Below are 24,309 nucleotides of genomic sequence, written 5' to 3'. Positions count from 1 at the left end.
AGAATGGGCCTTACCTCTGTAATAGGCAAACTGTAAGTAGTCATAATGGAGGGGGAGGAAATTTTCGATGGGCGAGATGCGACCTGAACGTGTGGCGAGTTCCCGGACACAGTCGTGTTTGCAGGCCAGGACTTGCATGTAGTGATCTGCCAGGAAAAGAAGGAGAAGAATTGAGAAGGGTGGTGATGGTGCTGAACCCAGGACAGAGATTATTTTTCCCCAGTTGAAGGACATGCAATTTATGGTCCAGCAGGTGATGGAGCACCTAGAGAAACAGCTCAGGCTCGTTCCTAAAGCTGATGGAGAGCTGCAGGCATATTTTTGGCCTCCTTTGAAATGCCATTCTCCTGTCAACTGCAGAGGGAGCCTGAGCATCTCTGTCGCATCCCAGGAACACTGGACCAGCCAGGGACCTGCTGGTGGCAGGCAGGTGCTCAGCCCCAAGAGCCCTGCGAGGCAAGGACAACCACAAAACAAGTTGTAGGTGTGAGGACAGCGTGACCACCTCCATACCATACCCTTCAGCTCATCTTTTATCCTTGCCTTTTTCCAGTAAGAAAGCTCCCAAGGGCAAGGGGAGGTGAAGACAAGAGGAGCTAGGGGTAGAGCAGCTTTATGAGCACGGCCAAGCAAGGCAGCACTGCTGCTGGTCTGAAAGGTCTAAGGTACAAATACTGGCAGCAAAATCCCCATGTTCATTGCTTCTTGACAATGAGATATCTCCTGGGTAATGAAAGCACGCGGTAAACATCTGCCATCAGCACGTTTTCTAATCAGTGGGAGTACACAATGCAGGCCTTGTATCAGCTGTGCAATGCCGAAGCCAAAGCTGACATCTGATTCCTGTTTGGAGCCTTTGCTGCAATGTACTTACAAATCTACTTTGCTCGCTCTGTCTCTGTACACCATTAAAAACTTTAAGAAACAAACACAGGCTTGAAAAAAAACATGTGCTCAGCTACCAAAGCACTTCTTGGAGCTGCCAAAAAAACAGCCTGAGGAATTTGTGCTGAAATCAAGTGGAAACTTGAAACAGTCCCCATTTTTTCCAAGCAGGTAGCTTGAGTAGTTGTCTGATATACCATCTACATCCAGGGTATTTTATTATGGAAAGGAAGAAGGAAAAGGACATAAATAATTTTGCTGTAGTTTAAACCTCTTTAAGCATCCTAGCCATGGAGCAATCCATCACTGACAAGCCCTGCTTTCACTTGGTACTCTCAGGATGCCTTAGAAACAGGCTGTGTCTATTGGAATCAGTGCACTGAAATGTATCTGTCCCTGGGGTGAGGAGGTAAGAGCATTTCCACCCCATGTAGCGGCACGGCAAATTAGCTTGGGACTGAAAAGAGAATGGGGCTCTGCAGAACTAAACTCTCATTTTGTGGTGTGTGTGAGTCCTCAGTCCCTGCTGAGAGCCTTGGACCCAGGGGAAAACTCTGGGTTGTGCTGTCCTGTAATGACCACACAGTTTCCTATGGGGAACTCTTTCCCCTCCTTTGCTCCCTCCCTTCCCTGTTTCTTTGGGTGTCTGAGCAGCCCTGGAGCCTGGAGTGGTTATTCCCAGGCAGATCTGGCCAAGCCAAGCCACAGTGCTTGCTGTGACCTTCGGCTTCTCATCTCCAGATGTACTGGTCCACACCATGGTCACTGGGTGGCCACGCTGAAGCACCTGCTCTGCTCGCTGGGGCTGCACTCAACTTGCACAGCACAGAAATGACCTAACAGAAACCAAAACCTGTTTGAAGAGCACCAGCTTTCACTAAGAAGGAAGGTGGCTTTTCTTTCCCAACAAAAACTCTCCTCCTGGAGGGCTTGATACAGCCCTTGGTTTCCTGGTCATGGTTTTGAAAGCAGGCATGACCAGATGACAATGACATTGGCACCAACTTAGTCCTTACAGCACTCACATTTTTCCCTGAGTAACTAAGCCCAGCAGAGGCTGCTTCCCATCCTGTATCACAGAATAATAAACCCATAGGTTTTAGTTGGAAGGGAGCTTTAAAGATCATCTAATCCAACCCCCCTGCCATGGCCAGGGACATCTCCCACTAGATCAGGCTGCCCAAAGCCCCGGCCTTGAACACCTCCAGGAAGACTGTATGTTCATTGGCAGGTGGTTTCATCTTGGTAGGTTCAGTTAAATTTCTTGTCTCTAGGTAAGCAGAATTATGCAAAATCAAAAAACAATCTGAATCCGAGTGAAGTATTTTCCATGGAAGAAACAAAACTCTGGAGGATGATGCAACTCCAAGACCAAGAGTAGATAAATAAGATTTCTGTCAGCAAACAAACCTTAATTTATTGTTTTCCTTTTCCTTACAACTAATTACATGTAAACTTATTTCTACTGAGAACAAGCCATTTAATCCCCTCTGGCTCAGAGCCACACATGCAAACCCGAAGACTGCGTAGCAATGTTCAGTTCTCTCCAAAGACTTCAGGCAGGACCATAACTAGGTGGGCCTCCACTAATGACAAATCCATCCCTTTGGATGGGGAGGAAATCTACGTCCTGAGCCTTTTTGGCAACTTTCCTGGTCAGCTGGAGCAAGGCCAAGAGGACTCTGCTGCTCTCTTCATACACACTGAAAATCAGAGAAAATATAAACAGGGCCAGTAACATCTAGATTTACATAGCAGTACAAGAGGGAAACTGAGGCAGTTTGTGTTAAAGCACCTTCCAACTTTACTGAAAGCTGCAGATACTTCACACACATCTGGAAATGCCATTCTTATAGTTCAGTTTCTATTTAGGATCTAAATGAGATGTCTTGGTTCCTGGTATTTGCATTTTCTGGCTTCACAAGCACCTCCTGCAGCGTTACTCAACAGCACCAAACCCACCCAAACTCAATAATTAAAATTATTTCCAGGCCAGGGGTGAGAACCCAAAAGATGCAAAAAGACCTCACCTGCCACAGCTTCATAGAGGCTGGCCTTGTAGTCCAGGTATTCGTGCTCCTCAAATCTCTGTGGTCCCTCGCACATGATCTGGCAGTCTTCATCCTCGGAGTAGTACCCCACCAAGGCGCGCTCCAAGAAGTCAATGGCCAGCCCATACTCCTCCCTGTCGTAGTGCCTTACACCAGCAGTGTAGTCCTCCTGCAAAGCCGGCAGGCAGAGAAGTCTTTAAGCAGGCTACAGATCATCCATTTAGGTGACAAAAACACTTCTTTTCTCTGTTTTAACCCTCCTACCCAACAACAATGCTGAATGCCAAGGGAAAAGACTGCACCTGGCCCAGGCAGATCTGTCTTAGGATGGCCCCTAATAAGCAGCTCCATTAATTACACCAAATAATGCCATGAATGTCAGCTTCATTGCATCTTGTGAAATCAGAAAGTGAGTCCCTGGTATTCCTGCTGGCCTTTCACCTTGTGGAGTTGGATAAATTTGTCTGTTTCTCTGTCACCCTGCACTGTCACCAGCACAGTCACTCGTTTGGATGCTCCCTGCCCAGGTGGGAGAATCCAGCTTGGAATAAACACACGTGAGCCAAGATCTGCCCGTTGGAGCACACCAAAGCATCCATCGCAGCTGCCTGCTGGTGTGTGACCACAGCCACGGATGACCCAGGAGCCCCTGAATGGAGGGATCGTGGTGGGGACACAGCAGGGAGCCTGGAAAAAGCAGGAGCTGCCTGGGCTTAAAGAAGAACTCTGAAAGGGAGTTTGTTTTGCTGCACTGTGACATGGACCTTGGCAAGTGTTTCCCCATTCATAGAGGATGCTCTCTTGGCCTCCTAACTCTCTTCTCTCCAGGCTGTTTGACACTTAACCCAGACACTTCTTCAGCTCAGACTCACCATGTGCGGCTTGGCCTCCCGGTCAATCAGGCTGACCTTCCCTGACGTGGTCTTGTAGTTCTCAATGTCCTGCTGTATCTCCATGTGCTCAGGGTTTGCCATGAAGAAAGTGTGAGCTGCATTTGCCGCCTCCTCCAGCTGGTTCAGCTGCAACAAGATAAGAAAGACTGAGTTGGTTGACACCACCGGGCTGGGCAGTGATGGGATGACCAAGGAAAACCTGAATGTAGAGTTTATGGAAAATGGCTGAAAACAGAGAAAAGCCCAGTGTAAGGGGAGCTGGAATTGCTGGAGCTCCATACAGCCAGGCAGGTCACTTATGGCCTCTGATGGGGCAAACCCATGATGGGGTCCAGCCTCTTTTCCAGCTGCACATCCTCTGTACTCAGCTGCTCCAACCCCCTGCACAGTCCCAGGTGCAGAGATGTGAGGTGTGAGGGAGACGGGAGGGAAAAGCAGCTGCCGAAGCCGCTTGCTCTGTAAGCCTTAGAAGCAAAGCTGTGTCCAAGCTCAGAGCCCCTGCTAGTAACAGGGGACTTGGCAGCATTTATTGAGCTCAGCTGTGTGCAGCTGCAAAAGACCAGACTCTGCTGATAGTGGCGGAGAGATTAAAAGTTTACCTTTGATATATCAAGTTACTTTGGGTTTGTAGATTCATAATTGAGACCAGACATCAGTCTCACCCCAGAGAAAGCCTCCTAAGCAAAAACAAACATCAGGGCTAAACACACCCGTGGAGCTGCCCGGAGTGCAGGGAGCAGGACAGATGTTTGGGTGCAACATCTGCCTGACCCAGCAGGGCCACTTCCATGGCCAATGCACTTGCACCTGAAAGCAAACCAATACCCCTAACAGCAAGGTGCAGAGCCAGGCCCCTGGCAGGCTCACCCTGCTTGAGACCTTCATGCATACCCGCCTGACACCCAAAATGACAGCAGGATGGTCTCCTGCCAGCCCAGGGCAGAGCCACAGCATGATACAGCCCAGGTGATGGCAAACCACGTTGTCCTGCTTGCTCTGCACCATCCTGCTGTCCCCTCCAGCCAGCCACAGCACCCAGCCCAGCTGCTGCAAGCTCAGCATCCCTCTGCTGCAGCCCAGGACGTGGTCCAGAGGAGGGGTTCCCCAAACTGCCTGGCCAGAGTGAAGCACTACGGTAAAATCTTCCAGGAGCCGTGATTTAATTCCGGCTGTTGGCTGTGCTCTATGTTAAGGTTCAGTTGTAAACACTGAGTTAAGACTCAGATGCTCTTAATGAGCATCAACTCTATCTCCCGTGGCTTGATAAATTGCTGCCTTTCAGCCAAGCTGTGAGAAATGCTTTTACAGAGACGGGGAAAAGGTTTGGGCACAGCTGCACGAGTTCCTCTTCCCACAGCCAGGATTAAGCCCTGACCATGCTATGCTCTGCCTGCATTGCTCCGGGCACCCGGCTGCACAGGGGATTTGCTCAGGGCACTCGACTGCAGCACCAGCATGGCAAAAAGTCCTTCTTTTTTTCTGCTCTGAGCAAGAAGAGCCGGAGCAGGGTTAAGAGCCACAGGTCTGATTCAGCCGCGCAGTCCCTCTGGAAGCAGCGAGCCCACAGCAAATCACTTGGCTAACCTGTTCCTACTTGGAAAGGGTCTGCCAGGGTTAATAAAATACCCCGTTTGTTTAACTGCCATAAGGATGCCTCCTTTCCTACTGCATGTCAAGCTTGGCAAGACCTGGGAAAACACAGCACGAAGACACAGATTATGGCTGCGAGGCCGCGTTCCTGACTGGCGCAGGGGGACATGTTTTGGCTGCAAAGGGAGCAGCCGGTGCCATTTGAGTCTCCACTCCCAAACAGAATTTCCAAGTGGCAAATATTAAAAAATTACTCTAATAGGTTTCCTTTGGCTTTTTCCCAACAGAAGGTGAAATTTGAAAGGGAAGCATTTTTGCTTTAAAAAATAAAGTGGGAAGACTTGCGAGCAGGCACCCAAACAGACCAGGGGGCTGTGAAACCAGCACTTTTATATCAAATGAGCAGCGCTGTCACACCCTCTCATTGCTTCCCAGGGAATTGAGATGTTGAGACAAATATTTAGTGGTAGCATCTGTCTCAAAGAGCAGTTTATGGCCCTTTATAGGCCCATCACTCTCACAGGGGATCCTGTCCCAGTGACCACTGACAGAAACCTCCCAGGCAGGGGGAGCAGGTGCTGGATCTGGCCAGCAGTTTGAAAGCAGATGACCAGGCACATGAAAACCTACTGGAGGAACAGCCCAGCCACCTGACGAGCTGTGCTGCTGCTCAAGCACAGCCAAAGTTGCTCGTCTGGTTCCCAGCAAGGCCAGGGCATGGCCAGCGGAGGAGGCACACGTGAATACCTCTGAAAAGGGGATAAAAGCCGCAGTCAGACATCTCATTCCGCTTCCCAGAGCTGCCCTTTGAACACCAAAGCACCACCACACTGCACTGCCCATGGAAATGCAAACAATTTGCCTTGTGCAAACTTCAGAAGATCTGCAGGATTAGTGCTGTACTGACAATGGGTGCAGGGAAACCAGCTTTTACTGTCAGGAGAGTATTTGTTCTGGTCTTTCACTTGGCATTTCCCCTCAGCAATTCTGTTTTTTCTGTCTCACAGGTATGTTAGGCAAGCATCCCAGCATCGGAGTAGAAATCGGAGCAAAGCTGAGAACCAAATTCAGGGACTTGACTCCAGATTTCTCTCAAGCTGTGACTCTTGATTCTCAGACTTCCCTAAGTCAAGAAACTCTTTCAATGATGTATTTTAGGTCCAGGTTCTGAGTTTCAGTTTTCTTTTAATTGTAAACTCTAAAACACTTGCATTTAGCTCCTGCCTAGGAGTCTTACCAAGGATCCCACTCTCCAGAGCAAGCCCTTGGTTTCCCAGCAGGTGAGCAAAATAACTGCAAGAATTTTTGAGCTGAGACGGCACGAAAGCTGCTGACCTGACCTAGAGGGTGCTAGCATTTGAGCCATTATTTGAGCTGCTTGGAGAAATTGCACTCTTCCACACCACAGCGCTGATTTCTCTCCTCTTCTGGAAGCATCCCGCACATGCAGCCTTAAAAGGGAGCAGATACATCCCAGCAAGGGACATGGTCCCTGGAGAACCAAGCTGTGATTGTCGTGGACTGCAATGTCCTTTTTTTTTTTTTGCTTCTAGCTCCTTTTCAGAAAGCTGTTGAAAACTGTCACAGATCCTAGGAGGGGATTAGCTTTTCCTGGATGAAATCCACTCCCATGAGATAGGCGAAGTCTGACTTCTAGACACAACAGAAAATCCCTTTCCCTCAAAACAAGGCTCATACTGTGTCTAGTCCTGCTGGCTCTTTAGAGGACAGATGACCTTTCAATTTTGCTAAGTGGACTCAAAGCAGAACATTTCAAATCAACACTTCTCAATTTATCATGTCCCATTCTCGCCTTAGAAATGCTCCAGCAACACAAAGAAGCCAACAGCTGCTAAGTTTGGGGGAGTTTTTAAGGGGATGTGTGTATATAAAAGTGAATTCCTAACTGGTAAGACACATTCAGAGACTTGCACTGACATTAATTATGAAACACTTCAGGGAAACTTTTGCCAAAACACTGAATTCACTAGGCACAGAAGGATATTTTGGTGTTTAAAGGTCTGGGCTGGGACTCAGGACACCTGGACTCAGTTCCTGGCCCTGTCGCAATTTCATTGTGCAGCCATTGGAAAAAAATGCTTTGTTTTCTTTGTGCCTGATTTTCCATTGTTTTCAAGGAGTAGCAATAAAAAAATAGTATTTCTCCTACAGGGGAATTATGATGTTTATTTAGATGGCAAGCAACTCAGGGGCTATAAGAAAATACAAGCACGTAACACAAGTGGATTTTGATCTTTGTAGGGCTCTCAAAAATTCATATAAATGCAATATAAATAAATGTAATAAAAAGTAATATAAATAACACAGCATAACAATAAACAATGAAGCAAAATAAGCAGGAAAAAATAACAACTGTCAAACCACAACCTTAGTATGTACTCTAAGTTCTTCTCCTTCACATTATTGGGATGAGATTTCTGGAACGTTGCTGCACCTTTGCACCAACCCCTGTGTACTTCAGCTAAGGCAGACACAAAATCAGCATGGCAGCACAAGGCAGACCCTGGAGCACCCTGTCCTTGTTGACTTTACCATGACAACAGCTAGAGCAAAGAAGGAGAAAATGTAATTTTTACATGTTTCTGGGTTTTGATGCTGGAAAATATTTTTTTTCCTGACTCATTGTCATTGTGGTATGTGTCAAGCTAGGTATCAGGCAGCACAGCCTGTGCCAAGCAATCTGCTGTGTACCCCAACGCCACCATCACTGAACTGCCATGCTTAGGAAACGAATGCTGCCTGTCTCCTGAGCACCCATGCCTTGCTGTTTGATTTTATCACTGCTTTGTCTGCTGTGTCCTGCACAGAGAAGCACAGACAGCTGCCCTAACCACTGCCTGCCCGAGGGTGGCTCAGGCTGCAAAAAAAGAATTTTAGAAAGTAGCCATTATTGATTCTGCCTGCCTGAGACAAGGGTGATGGTACACAATATAACCAAGACCTCATACAACTTTTGGCAATGAAGTCCCATTTCACTGAACATATCATCAGTTATTGGCAATTACCATAACCCAACTTGTTTCTACATTAAGGTATCTTCAACACTTAAGACACAATTGGAATTTAAACTTTTCTAGGGGGAGTGAAGAAGACTTATACCGCGAAAAAGGGGTAAATCTCTCAAAACCCTGCAGTTTCTTACATGCACCTACTTGCATACACCTCAGTGAACTGCTGAATGCATGAACCTGGTAAAGAGCTGGTTAGAACAAATTTCAAACTTTTCTCCTGACCTAGAAACCGAAGCCTCAAACCTCCCAGCCAACTCCTGGGTTGTTGAACTGATGCTGTTTTTTAAAACTTTTTCCACAGTCCCACTGCTGCTGTGTTTTATCAAAGGCTTAGCACACCAGGCTCTGCAGAGGAGGGGGGCTCAATCGTGGGTAAGCACAGATAGCAAAGGGAATGGAAAGTTTGGTGTCATGAAGGATTAATCTTGCTGTGTCTATGCACAGATTACTGCCTGGGCGAGTAGAAGCAAGTAGTGTGAGATGGCTATAAATAGCAAGTGACCTTGTCTTAACTGTATCACTATTACAAACGGAAGAAGAAGAGTTAATTAGGAAATTCTCCGTCTGCAGATGGGATCCGATGTTGGCAGAAAGATGGTCCCAAATCCAAAACACAACCAATCTGGAGAACTGGCGCAGGGAAAACTTCTCGTGAGAAACCTAGGAAGGGTTTGGGTTTTTTGTTATTCCAACAGGCACACAAACATGCGGATTGGTAGGTACACGGACAAAAGAGCTGACTAGACATTGAGTTAGTCTGCAGAAAGCGGCAGATGCTTGGAAATTTAAAACTAAACAAACCATTTCAACATTGTTCATGGAACTTTTTTCTTTTTTTTTTCTGCAACTAACCAGGAGAGGAATCAGACATCCTAATGAATCTCTCACTTGGGCCATACTGGCACTATTTTTCATGAGCTTTCACATGTATGTGCAGAGTGGATGAGCTGCATCCCTCAGGTGTGCTGGGAATGCACCGTGCAGCACAAACACTCTCATCTGCCAGAGGTTCAGGTTAAGACCACTGTGAGGGTGCTTTTAAATTACAGTGAGACAAACTAATTTTGAAGCTGAGAGCCAGCAAGTTCTTTGGTCCCTCCCTTCCAACACATCCTTCCCTCCTTCTCTGATAAACTCCTCTTAAATTCCTCACAGGCATTAAAATAAATGAAGATTTTCACAGGTTTGTGCCCCTGCATTATATGCTTAACTGCACCCCGATATAATAAAGAACACACAAGGAGCAAGCGACTTCTTGTTAAACCTCTCCCCAGCAGGAGAGACCCTTCCCACATAAATCTCAACCACATTGATGCATTGCAGGATTCATCCAGGGAGCAATCAGTGGGAAATGTGTTTATGTTTACTGAACCTTCAGTCTGACCCACTGTGAAAAACACTCCCAGGCAGTTTCTGTCCTACATAAACACTTAGCTGTGTTTAACAGACCCTGATGACAGCTGTGTTGTGTGTAAAACAACATTTTTAATGAGGAAAAATTCCTAGAATATGCAGTTGGGGCTCTCCTGGCAAAAAGAAGATGAAAAAAACAATCAAAACCCTTTAAAGCTTGGGCACAAAACCCCATTTCCTTCCCAGCCTTGTTTAAAACGTCCCTGCTGCAAACACCCGACCACACCACCAACATCCCGCAGCCACACCACACCAGTGGGGCGAAGCATCCTGCTCACGGGGCCATGAGGGCTCTGAGCAGCTCCTCCAGCAGCTGTGTCTGGCTACAAATGGGCTCCTGCTCCCTTTTTAAGGATGCTAGCATAACCTGAGAGCTAAGTAAGGGCTTCCTGTGTAATATTCCTTGGAACAGGTGGGATGCATTCAGCCCTCAGGAATCTGTGCAGGTGGCTGCCCATGAGATTCCTTTACCCCAGGGTTTTTTCTTGGTCAGGTAATCAGAGATGAGGTGGTGGCCCTTGGAGATTAGCGGTATGTGAGAAGCCATACACTTAAAGACTAATGGCAACAAGCAGTGCTAGATACTAAAAGGGGGGTTACAGAGCCACACAGGCTTTCCAGACTGGAGGATTTCCCATGCATATCTTTCCTCCTGTGTTAGAGTATCCCTGTGGCAACCCCTGTCACTGCACTCCTGGGAAGGCATCACTCAAAGATCAGCCCGTGCATTTTAAGCTAGTGAAACTGCACAGCTGGGAACACACGCTGCGTGATTATCCCTTCCTCAAAGACCACCAGCAAGAGTCCCACGGGCCCCAACTTGGCAGACAAGCCATGAGCTTTGATCCGACACACCAAGTGGCAGGAGACGCAGGTGTTCCCCAGCAGAAAGGCTAGGAAATACCTGGGAGGAGAGGTGGAGACCATGTGAAATGCACTGGAAGGAGCAAGGGAGCCCTTTGTGCATGAAGGGAGGAAGGTCAAGGCTGAAATGCTTCCCTCTGATTAGGGCTAAAATTGATTGCATGCTTTTAGGGGGGAAAACAAAGCAAACAAACTTGGCAGTCAGTTGAAAGGCTGGGGGACATCGTGGGAGCACAAGTCACGGGAGGAGGCAGACAGGGCACTTGCCCCAGCAGCAGGGATGCCACGGGAACATAACAGTATCCTGCATTTCCACACAGCCTTCCAGCCTCAGGAACCTGAAGGCATTTGGCATTTGATCTGGACCAGAAACAAAGCAAATTCATCCGTGATGAAAGAGCTGGAGAGAAGTGATGACACAGAGATGGAACAGGAGGCACTTGGGAGGGGATCAGTGGACAGCGCGTTCACAGACAGCCTCACGGTGCCTGCAATCCAAACACAAGTGTCATCCACAACACAGCCATCCACATGGAAACAAACCCAAGTGTTTATTCTAATGAGGAGGAAGGCCAAAGCATGCTGAGGCATGTTTCTCTACTAAAAGAGACCCGTCAGGAAAGGACAGCATTATAACACTGGCATCATGCAACCTCCTCTCCCTGCAAGAGGATGGGTTACTCTCCTGTGACCGAATTGATGAACAAAACCTGCACAAGCAAAGGTGAGTCACCAGGAGCTCTGCACGACAGGCTGACACCAACCACATGCCTAGAATAAAGCAAGCAGCTTATTCTGGCACACTTCTGGACAAGAGCACTTCTGCCTGCAGAGCAACAAACCACACTTCTCTGGTGTGTTTGCAAGGACGCAACACAGGTCAGAGACCAGATCCAAAATTAGCAGAACCGCCACAGACTCTGTTTCAAGATTCTGAGTTTTTATTGCTTTTATGTATCTTCCTTCCTTGGGGTCCATAAAACAACAGCTTTCGAGTTCAGATGTGTATTTTCTCTAGCATCCTGCCTCCCTGGCAGAAAGCTGGGGCACTGCAACCAGTCGAGCTGCTCTGGCTGATGGTATCAGGCACTGGAGCAGACTCAGCCAAGCTGTTTCCATGTCACTATCTCTATAGAAATAATAGCTGAAATGCTTCAGAAAAACACAACAGAAAAATCTGAGACAAACAGAAAAATTCTTACGGCAGAGATTTCCTCCTTTTCCATGCCTTAGCGATGGCTCAGCACCTTTTAAAAGACTCTGACATGATGAGCTGTTGAATGTCCACCAGCAGCCAAAGTTTCTTGTGAAAATGCATCTGCTTCTCTGCTGTTACTCAACATCATCCAAACAGCTTTGCATAGCCCTAGAAAATGCCTTTTCATGAAGATGCAGGGATTACTCACGACCATCTTGTAGCCAGAAAGCCACACGGATGCGGTGATAAAATGATACCCTCTTTGCAGTCCAGTTCTGATGTCAATGGAGTCCTGTCAAATGGCTTATCTAAGCCCTGTCCTGAGCCTGACGTCTGCCTCTCCCTCCTTTTCTCTTTCACAATAAAAGGTCATCTCTTGCAGAAATAAACAAATACCAGAGAATTTATTTGAAAAGCAGAGTGTTTAGCCCTGGGGGTGGGCTGCAAACAGGACTGTACTACCCGAGAAAGAGGTCTTTATCTCCCTCTTCCCCCAGCCAACATGGGACAGCAAAGGGAGAAGGAAAACAACTAATTCCCCAAATAAAAACCGACTCATAGCATATATGTGCATCTCCCTCTCACCCCAAACCCTCCCAGTCTTTAAGAAAATGGGTTTGATTGCCATGTTTTTTTCCTGACACTGTGATTCCAAAATGCCTTTTCCAGGGCTGGAGCTATAAACCAATAGATCATGACTCCCAGCTGCTGAATGCTTGGAAACCATCGCGATGTTGATGGGCATTATGGCACTGCAGACCTGACCAAATAAATTATCAGACCACCATGCCAATTAAACAATCATTAAACAACCATTCTGCAAAGACTAAAGATCTACACATCAGGGATGGAGTCTGCTCACCATCAGGCAAACTGACTGAAGCCAAGGCGAAGCAAACCGAGCTTATGCCTTAGGTGGTTTTGGAGACAACTGCTAGTTTTGCAAAGAAACTTTTCTGCTGATCCAATAGACTCAGCAGTTACTGGGCCAGCATCCAGCTACTGCATTTACTGTCTGTGAGGAAGCAAAGCTTGCAGAGAAAGGGCAAAGGTACAAAGAGTGAAACGAAAATATATCCACAGTTCTGCAGTACACTCTCGGTTGTTCTGGAAAGCAAAGGAAAGGTCTTGCAAAGGACACTACGTGTACGAGCTGCCAAGGTAGATCAGGCTGATCCCAGGAGCCTTCCCCCAACAGTGGCCAGTGGAGGACTCCTGTGGGCAGAGCATAAGGACGTGCAAGTACACAGACACCTTTGCACACAGGGTTTCGTCAAAGCAGCAGCTTACAGGTTTCCCAAAGAAAGATTTGCCTCTGGACCACTGTGCTTAAAAGCCACCCTTGGACCTATCCTCCATTGAGCTGTGTAATCCTTTCTGGAAGACATTTATATAAGCTGCAATAAATAAGGGATTTGAGAGATTTTTAGACATCAGTATATTATTTTCACCAGAGCAGATGTGCAGCTGAGAAAGCCTTGCCGCTAGGCTACGTTAGAGTTTTCAGAAGACGTGGGGGTTGTTGCAAAACCTACCTGCACACACATTGGTGTGTCTGGAAGGCAGGAGTCATTGCAGCAGGACTGCAAGCTTCCTCAGAGTCCTCCAATGTTACACCAAAACTCCAGCCCATCTGAGAAAACCAGAGATGGATTTTCCCACAACAAGGCATCACTCTGAAATGGAGGTAGACGAAATGGGGCAGGGGTTGGGGGGCTGCAACCCACCCCCTCAGCTGCACATAAGATCTCAAGGGTGCTTCAGGGTGGCAGGATGAGTATGCTGACATTAAATGGACGGTGGCAATTGCACAGACTATCAGACATGTTCACAGCCAAATTTGCCCCTGCAAATGCTGGAGAGGTCTTCTTTTGTGAGAGCTTCTGACTGCTGCAGCTGAGTTTGACTTATGAACAAAAACACACCAGTGAAGCCAAACGTATGCACTTTCAGCATCAATTAATCCAACACCACTGAAGAAACAGGTATTTCATTTGGAGAGGATCTAATTCTATTCATGCAAATGTCCCTTACCCTATTCCAGCTCCACAAGCTTTGATGAGCACTGTTACTAATTTAATAATGCCACCAGTCCCAGAATGTCACCTCCAACCCTCAGCCCAGGGGCAAGTTATGGACAGCATACACAGCTCAGCCCCATGGTGCAACCCTGGTGTCTCCTATGGAGCTACTCCAGGGTGAATTTGGCTCATGCTTCAGCCAACAAGGCCACATACCACTTGGACAATTGCCTCCATACGTGACACACACCACAGGTCTCAGCTGGATTTGCTGCTTCTGAAATGAAAACACTTTGCTTGCTTTCCCCAGCCATAGCTTGGTAATCATTACTAAACACTTATCAAGTAGACGGCCTTCATTTCCTGAGAGCCTGGACCTAATTACTCCAGGAAACGCTCAGCTTTTTATTCAGACACTGAGAAATGTTGCTTTCTAAGTCCTCCTCTTACAAAGTCAAACTTGCTCTGATTAGTAGAGGGTAAGGGAGGGAAAAAATGCAGCCAAATCTCCACAGGCAAACCGGAGCGATTATTCACAGAGATGCCCTGGCTTTGCTCTACATCATTAATAATAAAAATAAAATGTCACAGCTATTTCATCTCCCCTCCCACCCTTATTAATCTTAACTGAGCCCTGGAGGCCCCTGGCAGAGGTATCACTTTCCCCAGCTTGCAGGTAAGGAGCCCAACATCTCCTGCAAATCACAACCAGATCCCGGGGTTGCCGGTTCCTAACGCTGTTCCTGGAAGGAGTGAAACAAACCCTCTCAGCTCCATCTCTTTATCAGGACATTTGATCCAATGGTGGGATGGGGGAGGCTTTGCCAAGTGCCCTGCACACAGAGCAGCACTTTCAAAGCCTCTCCGTTGCGCTGCAGGGCTGGCCGGGATGCCGAGCTACAATCGTCTCTTTGTAACAGAGCACGGCGTATCACCATCAAATCAAACCCTTGGCTAATTACCGTATAAAAAACCCTCAAATGCACAGTAATGGGGTTAGAATGCCAGTAGAGCCAAACTATAAGATCTTCTGCTGTGGTAGCACAGGTTTTACTGTGTGAGCTGACGATTATCCTGGTGGGTGCTCCCGAGGGAAGAGACCTACAGCAAACCTGCCCGGGGAAGAGCCAGAAGGGAAATGTGCTACAGGGCTGTGCTTTCTCTGACCAAGGTTCCCAGACAGTCTTACTCACCCCATTATCCCAAGCTGGGATAATGGGATGAGTAACAGACAGGCAGAGCAGGGCTGTGGATGCTCCCAAGAGCTCCTCCTTGAGAACAGTTGAGGGTTGCATCCTCTTCTCCGGGCTGATCAGCACAGATCCCACATTTCTGACCCTGGGGTGCTCTCCAACAGGAATGTACTTTCAGCTTTCTTCTTCCTCCCAGCCAAAAGCTGGAAATAAGACACAGCCCCACCACCCTATGTGAGAGCACTCCAAGCCTGGTCTAACCCATCAGGGAGGCCCAAGCAGCAGAGCCAGCACCTCCCATCCATCTCCCCAGCACTGGTGGCCAGGCACCAAACAGCCTGAATGAAACAGAACCGAGTGCTTTGCATCCCCAGCTCTCCTGGCCTCTCTCACAAATGCATTGTCACTGATACAATTTATTTATAACCCAAGGTATGCAGTGCTCATGGCTTGGAGATTGCAAGCACATGCTTGCATTCCCCTGCCATGCCTGCCCGGACTCACCCTATCAAGCTGCCAGCTGATTTGTAGCTTTTCCCATTCCATTTTTTTGGGGGAAAATTTGTAGCCCAGCAGCAGGAAAGCTTTTCCTCAAGCAGCTCAGAGAGCAGGGCATTGCCTATGCCTCCTGCAGTGCCATGCTGGGCACCAGGGCAGCATGGTTCTGCCTGTCTCATCCCACCAGGCAGCATCTCTAGGGGCTTCATGGTAGGCTTGTTGTTCAGCCCTGGGGCATGAAGGCTTCCAAGCCCTGGCACAGGGACATCTGCAGTGGCTGCTTGCAGGACAGGATGTCAGAGGGGAGAGCTCTGTGTTCACTGTTGGAACACGCACAGAGAAAATGCAGCACTATCTGCTGCTGCGGATAAATGCTTTGTCTGCACAGATTCCTTCAGCAGGGACAGATAAGGATGGAGCCAGGCTGGATGCCAGCCACGACCCAGACAAACTTTGACACAGACAATTTCGTTCCAGCTTCTGACTCCTGCCGTGTCCCAGAAATCCCATGGCAGCACACGCCTCCAGTGCCCACTTCACGCCAAAGGCACCCGCACTAGCAGATGATCCTCGTGGGTCTCTCAAACCGGTGCTGCCTCCTTAGTTTCTCATCTCTCATTGCCACAACATCCTAAAGGACACGCGTACGCCTTGTAGGAATAAAGCAGGTGTTTATTCCATTATTGCCACTCCGTTCTGCCTGCCTGAGACAGGAGAGGGCAGTCACAACGGGCAGCCCCGCTGCCTGTCCTCACTGAGCACGGCTGAAGCCAGGCTCCTGCAAGAAGCCAGCGTTTTCTGAGCACAGCCCAGGGGCCGGGCAGTCTGGGTCTCAGCTGCTAATTCCTGGCTCGGGTTCTGATTTGCTGTGAATCCTTCAACAAGTCGTTCAGCAGCTCCATGACTCAGTTTCCCTGTTGAATAGCAGCACAAAACTTCTGACCCTGGTAGCTGGGAGGCTGAATGACAGCATTTAAATACCTCGGATGACATTTCAGGGCTCGAAGACATTGCGAGCTTTTTCTGTTGATCTTAAAATTATGCACCGGTCTCCTGTAAGAGCTCACTCAATCCTCATAAGTGGCTCTTTGTCACTGTTCCCATCCACACCCTGCTTCCTCTTTGAGAGGCAAATGCCATAAAAGGCTGTTTATAGAGACTGGGATCCACAGAGAAGTCAAATAGGGTCAGGCTCTGCTGCCCTGAACTGTGGCCAGGGAGGGGTGGCTGCCCAGCCCCACACGCCCCCCCACAGCAGTCCGTCTGTCCAAGGAGCTGTGGGTGGGTGGCTCCTGCCCCTCCGCAGAGAACCGCTTCATCTCCGGTGGAAACAGCTAAGACTGAAAAGGAGGATGATGCCAAGCTTAAGTAAGAGAATTAGGAAAAGAGCGAGTATCCCTAATCAATCATGCTCGGACAGCGAGGGGTTTTTATTTGCACAAAGACTTCACTTAAATTTCTGTGCAATTATCCACAAAGAGAAAAGAATCCGGTGGCTGAGGAAATTGCCAAATGTCGGTTCACCCTCGCTTTCTGCTAATGTTTCCATTTTGTCAAAAACCAAATTTGCAAACCCAAGAACCCTCAGAAAAGTATTTATTTCTTTTAGAAAAAAAATAAACAAAACAAAACAAAACTGCAAACAGCTCCAGTGACAGCACATGATGTGAATGAAGTCAGAGGGACTGCCTCTCACTGTCTGATACCAGGTCTGGATTTTCCCTAGCACGGAGGAGAAAATGCTTAAAGAGGCAGAAACTTCAATGCAGGAATTTTGAAATAAAATAGTACTAATTATATTAATAAATGGTGGTAATCCTAATCATCATTTGGTTCACAAAGTTCCTGTAGCTTGCTTAAAGATGACCAAGGGCTGCAGCTGAGGGAGGGAGGATTAAATTGAAGTCACAGAAGGCAGCAAGGTAGCCAGGATGCAACAACACCCATAGGACTCACCCCAAACAGCTGAGCTAACTGTAATATCATATTTAATTTTGTTGTTATTGTTAGCTTTTTGCCTTTATTTATTTATATTTTTTTTTAAGAATCACTTTGGACATACTTTTCACAAGGCCTTTTTGTTCAATGCAGTGAATAACAGCTGTTCATTTCAAGAAGCCACTGGAAACACATTCATCTGCTCCCAGCCTAGACTACTGTTAAAAAAGCAGGGCATACTTCATTTGAAAAAAAAGAAAAAAAGGAAAAAAAATGCCTTTAAAAAGTACAAATATGGAAGAAATTTTGACAAATGTGCTTTGGTTGTTGCCGAGGCTAATCCAAAACATAAATCACCACAGGTGTAGCTTCACTGGAAACACGTGGCTTTCCATCCAAAATAAATCTGAGCCACAGAATAAAACCCACAAGACCTAAGCAGTGACTCGGTTGGCAACGTGGCTGCATGGGCAGACTTGCATAACCAGCACCAGCTCGGCATTTGGCTCTGCGGGTTATTTGCAGACGCTCTCACTGACGGCAGCATCCCCCCTCTCCCTGGCACTGCTCTGTGTGAGCGCATCCCTGGCTGAATCATGCCATGTTTGTGGAGCACAGGATGTTCCTGATCATGGTAATATGGGGATGGGAAGTTGAGGTTTAAGGGCTGTCAGGACATCCTAGTGTGTTGGTCCCCTCCCGGGGCTCCCCAGCCATGCTGCCCACCTGTGCTGAGCAGCCCAAGAGCCATCAGGTTCTGCAGATCACAGCCAGCTGATGATGCTGAGCTCCAGCACCAGCACACACAGAAGAAATATCTCAAGAATGAGGGAAATATTAAAAAAAAAAAAAAAAAAAAAAAAAGGTTTCCAGTGTCAGCAGCAGAAAGCTCTCCGGCTGCCAGACCACAAACAAGCTGGAGACGTTTCCTTCCCTCGTTCTACTTGACATAAGGCCTGAGCCAAGCTCCTTCTTCAGCAGCTCTCCAAAGAGGTTCAGCATGAGACTGCCCATATCCCTGATCCTCAGCTGCGCAGAGACCTGTCCTCGTGCTGGCATGGTGAAAAATCTCTGACTTAAGGGGTCGCAGAGCAGCAAAAATACTGGCTTGTGATCGGTCAGGAGGGACCACATCAACCTCCAGCCTTTCAGGACCCCCAGGCTGGATTGTACACCAGACCAAAACCTGTAATGACAGCTTTTGACGTCCGTGGAAAAAAAACACAGATGATTTGAAACACCAGGAAAACCCAGAACCTTGAACCTGAACTGAGGTTCAACCTGCCCTTCAGATACAGGCTGAGGGCTGTCCCATCATGCCTGGCACCTCAAACGAGGGCTTCAAGGCAATCACCACATCTCACTTGTGTGCCATGTCACTAATTTTGCTCTTCTGCCCAACAGGTCAACTGGCTCACAAGCACTTTCAGCCCCATGTTATTCAGAGAAAGTGGCCAGACTTACACGTCCATTAACTGCACAAGAAAAAAGAAGTCCTCATGAATCATTTGATGGAATGGTTGTTATTTATTTACCTGATGACAGAGGTCCAAAGACCCAGCTCAGCTCAGGGCCCTCAGTGCCAGGCAGCCAGCACAGCCCCAAGACACACAAGAAGGTAGGTGACACACCTTCTCCCATGGCCAAGCCGACTGAAGGCTTTAGGGAGCCCTCACCCAGGGGTGTTCATGAACACAGCCAAAGTAAGGCTCCAGAGACCATCTGGAAGACGACAGCAAGGACAAGAGGGATACAATAAAGCTTTGCTTTTGGAAAGCAGATGGGCCCAAATCAATGCAAAAAGCCCTTATGATTCCTCAGGCAGGAAATAAGTGATGACATGCTGCCATGTTCCTGTGTCAGCAGCTCTCACATCGCAGCAGGATATTCCAGAGACTCCCACAGTGTTTGAAAAGCTCTCTCTAAAACTGCAGAGCAAGGAGAGAGGACTCGCTACAGGGGCGCTGAGCGATGACTCTGCAGAAGAGCTGCCACTGTGGTCACCTCAGTCCCCAGGAACCAGCCTGTGCACACCATCTGCAGAAAGCATCTGGGGCTTACCACAGACAGACACTGATATAAGAGCAGAGCACCAGCACTTCTCTTTCTCCCTCCAAGAAAATTCTGTCCCAAAATATGCTCTCAAAGGGTCCATTGTTGTCTGTCTGGCACATGCCACACTCGATGCTAGCCTGGAAGTCCTCAAGATTGTGGTCAAAGCGCTGCATAGCTCAAGGCTACAGCACTTCTGAGCGTCTCTCTTCTTTTTAGGAGGGGCTTTTTGTTTGCTGTTAGCATTATGCACCAGAAACATAAAGCACTCCTCCCACTTACTGCTCTTCCACACCACAAGGGGAGCAACATGTGGAACCTTGCTCCTGACCTGGACAGCAAGGGACCATCGCTTGGATGCTCCTTCCTCCCTGGGCACAGCAGGTCTCACTGCAAGAGCACAGAAAGAAGAGCCTACAGACCAGCTGGTAGCTAGAAAAGCTTTGCCAGAGGGGACAAATATTTGACTTCAAAGCTGGCACACATGAGCCATGAAACCTCCGTGTTCCTTATCAGCAGCAGACACTTGCATTTTTGCTGGCACGCCAGGCTGTTCTTTCAAGGGTCTGCTTATTTACTTTCTCTGCTCTCTTTCAGCAGTGAGATGCAGAAGCCAAATCTTTGGGGAAGGATCCACAGGGCCCTGCGTTGCTGGAAAGCAAGAGGGACAACTCCAGGAACCCCAGGATTTCATGGCACTGCCAACTGGAATGGTGTTTCGACTTCCAGTAGCAGGTTTGGCGCAAAGAACGTACTCAGATATCAGCAGAAAGAACAAAACCCACAGTCCCTGTGAACCTTATGGAAAGGATGCCCATACTCAGCACAAATCCTGCAGAACTCATCCAATCTCTAAGGAACGGCTTTGTTTACAATGTGGTTTCATTTTCCAGCCCATGATGTTGGAGACAGTCTTTGCGCAGATGCATTTCCCACATGGTTTTGCTTTTAGGAGTGGTCCTTCCTTCGGGAGATGTTTGCTGGGGTTACCGAGCGAGTGCACACAACCTTCTCCTTGGAAAACAATGTGTTAGCAAGCAGTGTGAGCTTATACATCAGAACAGGCATTTTGCTCATTAACATACTCATTTACTTGCACCAGGAAAGCCTCCCCTGTCCCTCTCCCAGCCAGGGCACTCGAGCACCTCCAGCGGGTTTGCTCTGGCCCAGAGGCAGCATCGCCATCCAAAGCGGGAGGCAGGATCTCAGGCCACGGCCATGACTCACCCTCCTGGCCTGCCAAAGAAGTAGTTCTGGAGTGAGGAGACGAGAAGGAGACTTAAATTAGAAAGCTGGTGAAAGAAAATGAAAGAAAATCCTGCACTGAGTGGGAAGGTGCTCTCCTCACTCCAGAGCAGCGACAGTCCGGCAGGGAAGGGGAGAAGGGGTGTGCAGGGCGTTTCAGAGCAGAGCCTCACTGCACCCACACAGGACCAGGCTCTGAGCAGGTGGCCTTTGTTTCTGCATGACTAAAACACCCTTTTCACCAAACCTGCTCAAGGGGAGCAATGGCTGTCCCCACATGGGGGACAGTGCATGAGAGCTGATGCGCTGTATAGGCATGTCGCTGTGCTCCATGGGGTGCTGCTTCCACGCTGGTGTTGGGCTGGTTTCCTTCCCCACCTGCTGCTGTAGAGCATTAGGAAAAGTAAAACACACCCTGAATATTTCCCCTACAATTGCATATAATGCTGAAGGTTTCTGAGTCACATACAGATGCAAGGAAGCATCAGGACTTAGAACCAGTGCAGCCAGCAGCAGACATCCTAACTTCAAGGGGGCTCAAAACATAGCCTCAGGTAAAATGGCCCAAAAAAACAGATGCTCCAGGTGTGCCTATCCCTTCAAAACCTCTCCCCAAGCCCACTCTCAATTTGGCAGATTAAACCCACCTTATTCTTAAACACTGGCATCACAGCTAGCTGCTGTGCCAGCGTGGCTGGCTGCCCCACAGCAGCAGAGATGTGGGTACAGAAGCAGTCGTGGTGGTGCTCAGCGGATGGCACTGCTCCCCTCCAGCTCCTGAGAAAGGGACCCCAACCTCTGAGCATCACCATGGACAGACAGGATCACAGGGATCCCCATGCATCTTCTGTTCTCTGGGGGTGAAGCCTGCTTCCACAGCTTACTTTGTTCCAGTTGGAAATCCTTATTTCTCTTACTTTACTCCAAGCATCGAAATGAATGATGCTAACAAGAATGAGCCACTCTCTTAGCTGGCAAGAAGGAGCTGGAGGTACAGTAGATCAGCACAAAGCACAGCCCACAAACGCCAAGAGAAGAAATACGAAGCTAGGACGAGAGCCTGCCCATAAATCACATTGCTGTGAAGAAAGCCAGAGGCCCAGTGACGACGGTTCAGGCTGGCATTAGACTTGTAAGATAATTTCCTGCTTTGGGTTGCTTTAAGGCAGACATCATTCTTCTGGTCCCTCAGGTCAATGTCTGGTTAGGCAGATTAAACGTGGAAGGTGCTATGGATAAAAATTAGGAAAAGATAAAAGTGGCGGTGACTTGAACTTGTGAGCACCACAGTGATCCCAGAGATCACGGTGCTAGGAGCCAGCCCAGCCCCACTCAGGGAAGCACCACATCTCTTCCCTGCCCCAGCTCCTAGCAGAAACCCAGCTGCTGCAGCTCCAGCATTTGCCAATGTAACTTCCAGTTTAACATGCAAAATAACCCCTGGCTAGCTAACTGCATCTCTAACCTTCAGCAGCCAGAGGTTCCAGCACAAAACCTCTCCTGCGGATTCTCCCAGCTGATTTTTAAGGTATAAAGATGCCATTGGTACTGCTGGGAAGCAGACGAGTCACTAGGGTTGAGTCTGTAAGCCAAGGAGAAATTGGGTTGATGCAGAGCCTTGCTTTTGGGTTCACAGCAGTACAGGATGCACATCCCTGAGCAGTCACAGCTAATGCAAACCCAAAGCCTCTCCTGTGTGTGTGTCTCCATTCCAGGACGCTTCCCACAGGAAAAAAAGCGTTGTGGTCTGTCCCCTGCAACACGCCTTTGCCAAGTTTCAGCCCACAGCAGAGGTCTGATAGCCCAGCGAGCAATATGGGGAGATGTCAGGTCAGGGCAAGGAAGCTCACAAAGTTAGAATCCCTTGTTCCCACAGCCGTTGGGGACTGGGAAGTGGGGCAAGCATCAGGAGCGGGAGGAGGATGCCGTGCCACAGCCCTTGGGCAGTCCCTGCCGTACTGGCCAGGCGGGCTGGATCGGCTCCCAGGCTGGCAGGGCAGATATTGTCAAGGAAATAAAAGGTCTGATTAGGCCTTTCTACCACTAATAGTATCAAACAAGCGTGTTGCATTCATTAGCAGCCAAGCAGAAAATGAAGCGGTGCAAAGAGGAGAAGCCCCAGGTGAAATGGACTGGAATAATGCGGTGTCTCCAGGAAATACAGCCTCCACGCACCCTCAGCGCTCGAGTTTTCTCTCCGCCATGGGGAGGTCTGTGAGATACAGGCTGTTACCTCCTACCCACTGCCCCACAGGAATCCTCCCACGCTCCAGCCTTCGCACTGCTGCTGCTGAACTGGCCTAGTGTCTCCTCCGAGCTACAGCAAGCCCCTGGGAGCCCCAAGCCGGACACTGTTCTGCCCACGCCACCCTGCTGGAGGAAGGACATCTGCACTGACAGCACCCACCTCCGGGAGCCACCAAATGCACCTTCAGGGCTGCCAGGTAGCACGCAGCTCGGCGACTGACCCAATCCCCATGGCTGGACCCAAAAGTGTCCCCAGGGAAGATGGAGATGGCGCCTGGACCTCCAGCCTCAGGAGGCAACTCACAGCCCCTCTGAGGGACACGGTCCACAGCTGCCCACAGGCCCTCTGTACCCATCATCATGGGCAGCTGAACATGTGTCTAACAGCCCCCAAGGGATGCTCTTGGAAAAGACAGACACTTCTCGATATGCAGCCGTGCAGGATCTGTTTACAACAGATCTTGCTGGCATTGGTGCCACCAAAGAAAGCTCTCAAGTCCACGGAGCCCAACCCAACCCAGCTCTCTAGTGGGAGTTGCCAAAGGGAAGCAAAATTTTTTTTGGCTGGCTTTTGTGTCCCACGCTGAGTTGTGGCTCAAGAGTGTGATACTCAGGCTCCAAACCTGCAGCAAACATCTCCCTGCTGCTACACAGAGTGACAATTTAGACTTTACTCCAGACCTCGATGCCTGCCTTGTCTGTCCCATGCTGAACCAAGTGCAGACCACCTGCCCTGCCCCACAGCCCTGGGCTCCCTGGGGCTGGGAGGGTTTTGTAACACGCCTGCACTCTGACCAACAAATAAAGCACTGACCTTCTGTGACTCCCAGCTGCTATGGCAGCAAAAAAATAAATAAAAGCGGGACTACTGAAGAATTAATTAAAGCAACTTATTGAAACTCTCCAGAATCTTCCTAAAATAGCTTTTTTTTTTTTTTTTTTTTTTTTTTTTTTTTTTTCTTGCAGATCCTGTGCAAAGCACAGAGCACATGGTGAGGGGGAAGCAGTGTGCATATGAGAGCACACACCTACCAGGTACCCTGCAGTGGTGATCAAGGCACCGTAAGTCTTTGGGAGGATGCTCCTGCTCCAAAGCTTCCTGAAAGCTGTAGAGCACTTATCATCCAAACCCACAAACAGGCTCATACCCAGCAGCAGGCACGTTGCAGCAGCATGCTAACTGTACAGT

General features: G+C 48.6%; 1 protein-coding gene across 1 annotated transcript in view; it reads right to left on the bottom strand.

The window, feature by feature from the left end:
- P3H2 (prolyl 3-hydroxylase 2) overlaps window positions 1-24,309 on the bottom strand; it is a gene marked incomplete at its 3' end in the record, with an annotated part of 63,377 nt that overhangs the window by 10,072 nt on the left and 28,996 nt on the right. The window contains exons 2-4 of the mRNA XM_084291774.1: window positions 3,809-3,955; window positions 2,916-3,105; window positions 15-146 (exon numbers count right to left, since the gene is read on the bottom strand). Coding sequence (XP_084147900.1) covers window positions 15-146; window positions 2,916-3,105; window positions 3,809-3,910 — 424 coding nt within the window. The 5' untranslated portion in view covers window positions 3,911-3,955. The remainder of the gene's footprint in view (window positions 1-14; window positions 147-2,915; window positions 3,106-3,808; window positions 3,956-24,309) is intronic.

The sequence above is a fragment of the Netta rufina genome, assembly GCF_964035555.1.
Source record: "Netta rufina genome assembly, chromosome: 9".
NCBI lineage: Eukaryota > Metazoa > Chordata > Aves > Anseriformes > Anatidae > Netta > Netta rufina.
Note: the sequence above shows the minus strand (reverse complement) of the source record. Positions and strands in the feature narration are given on the sequence as shown.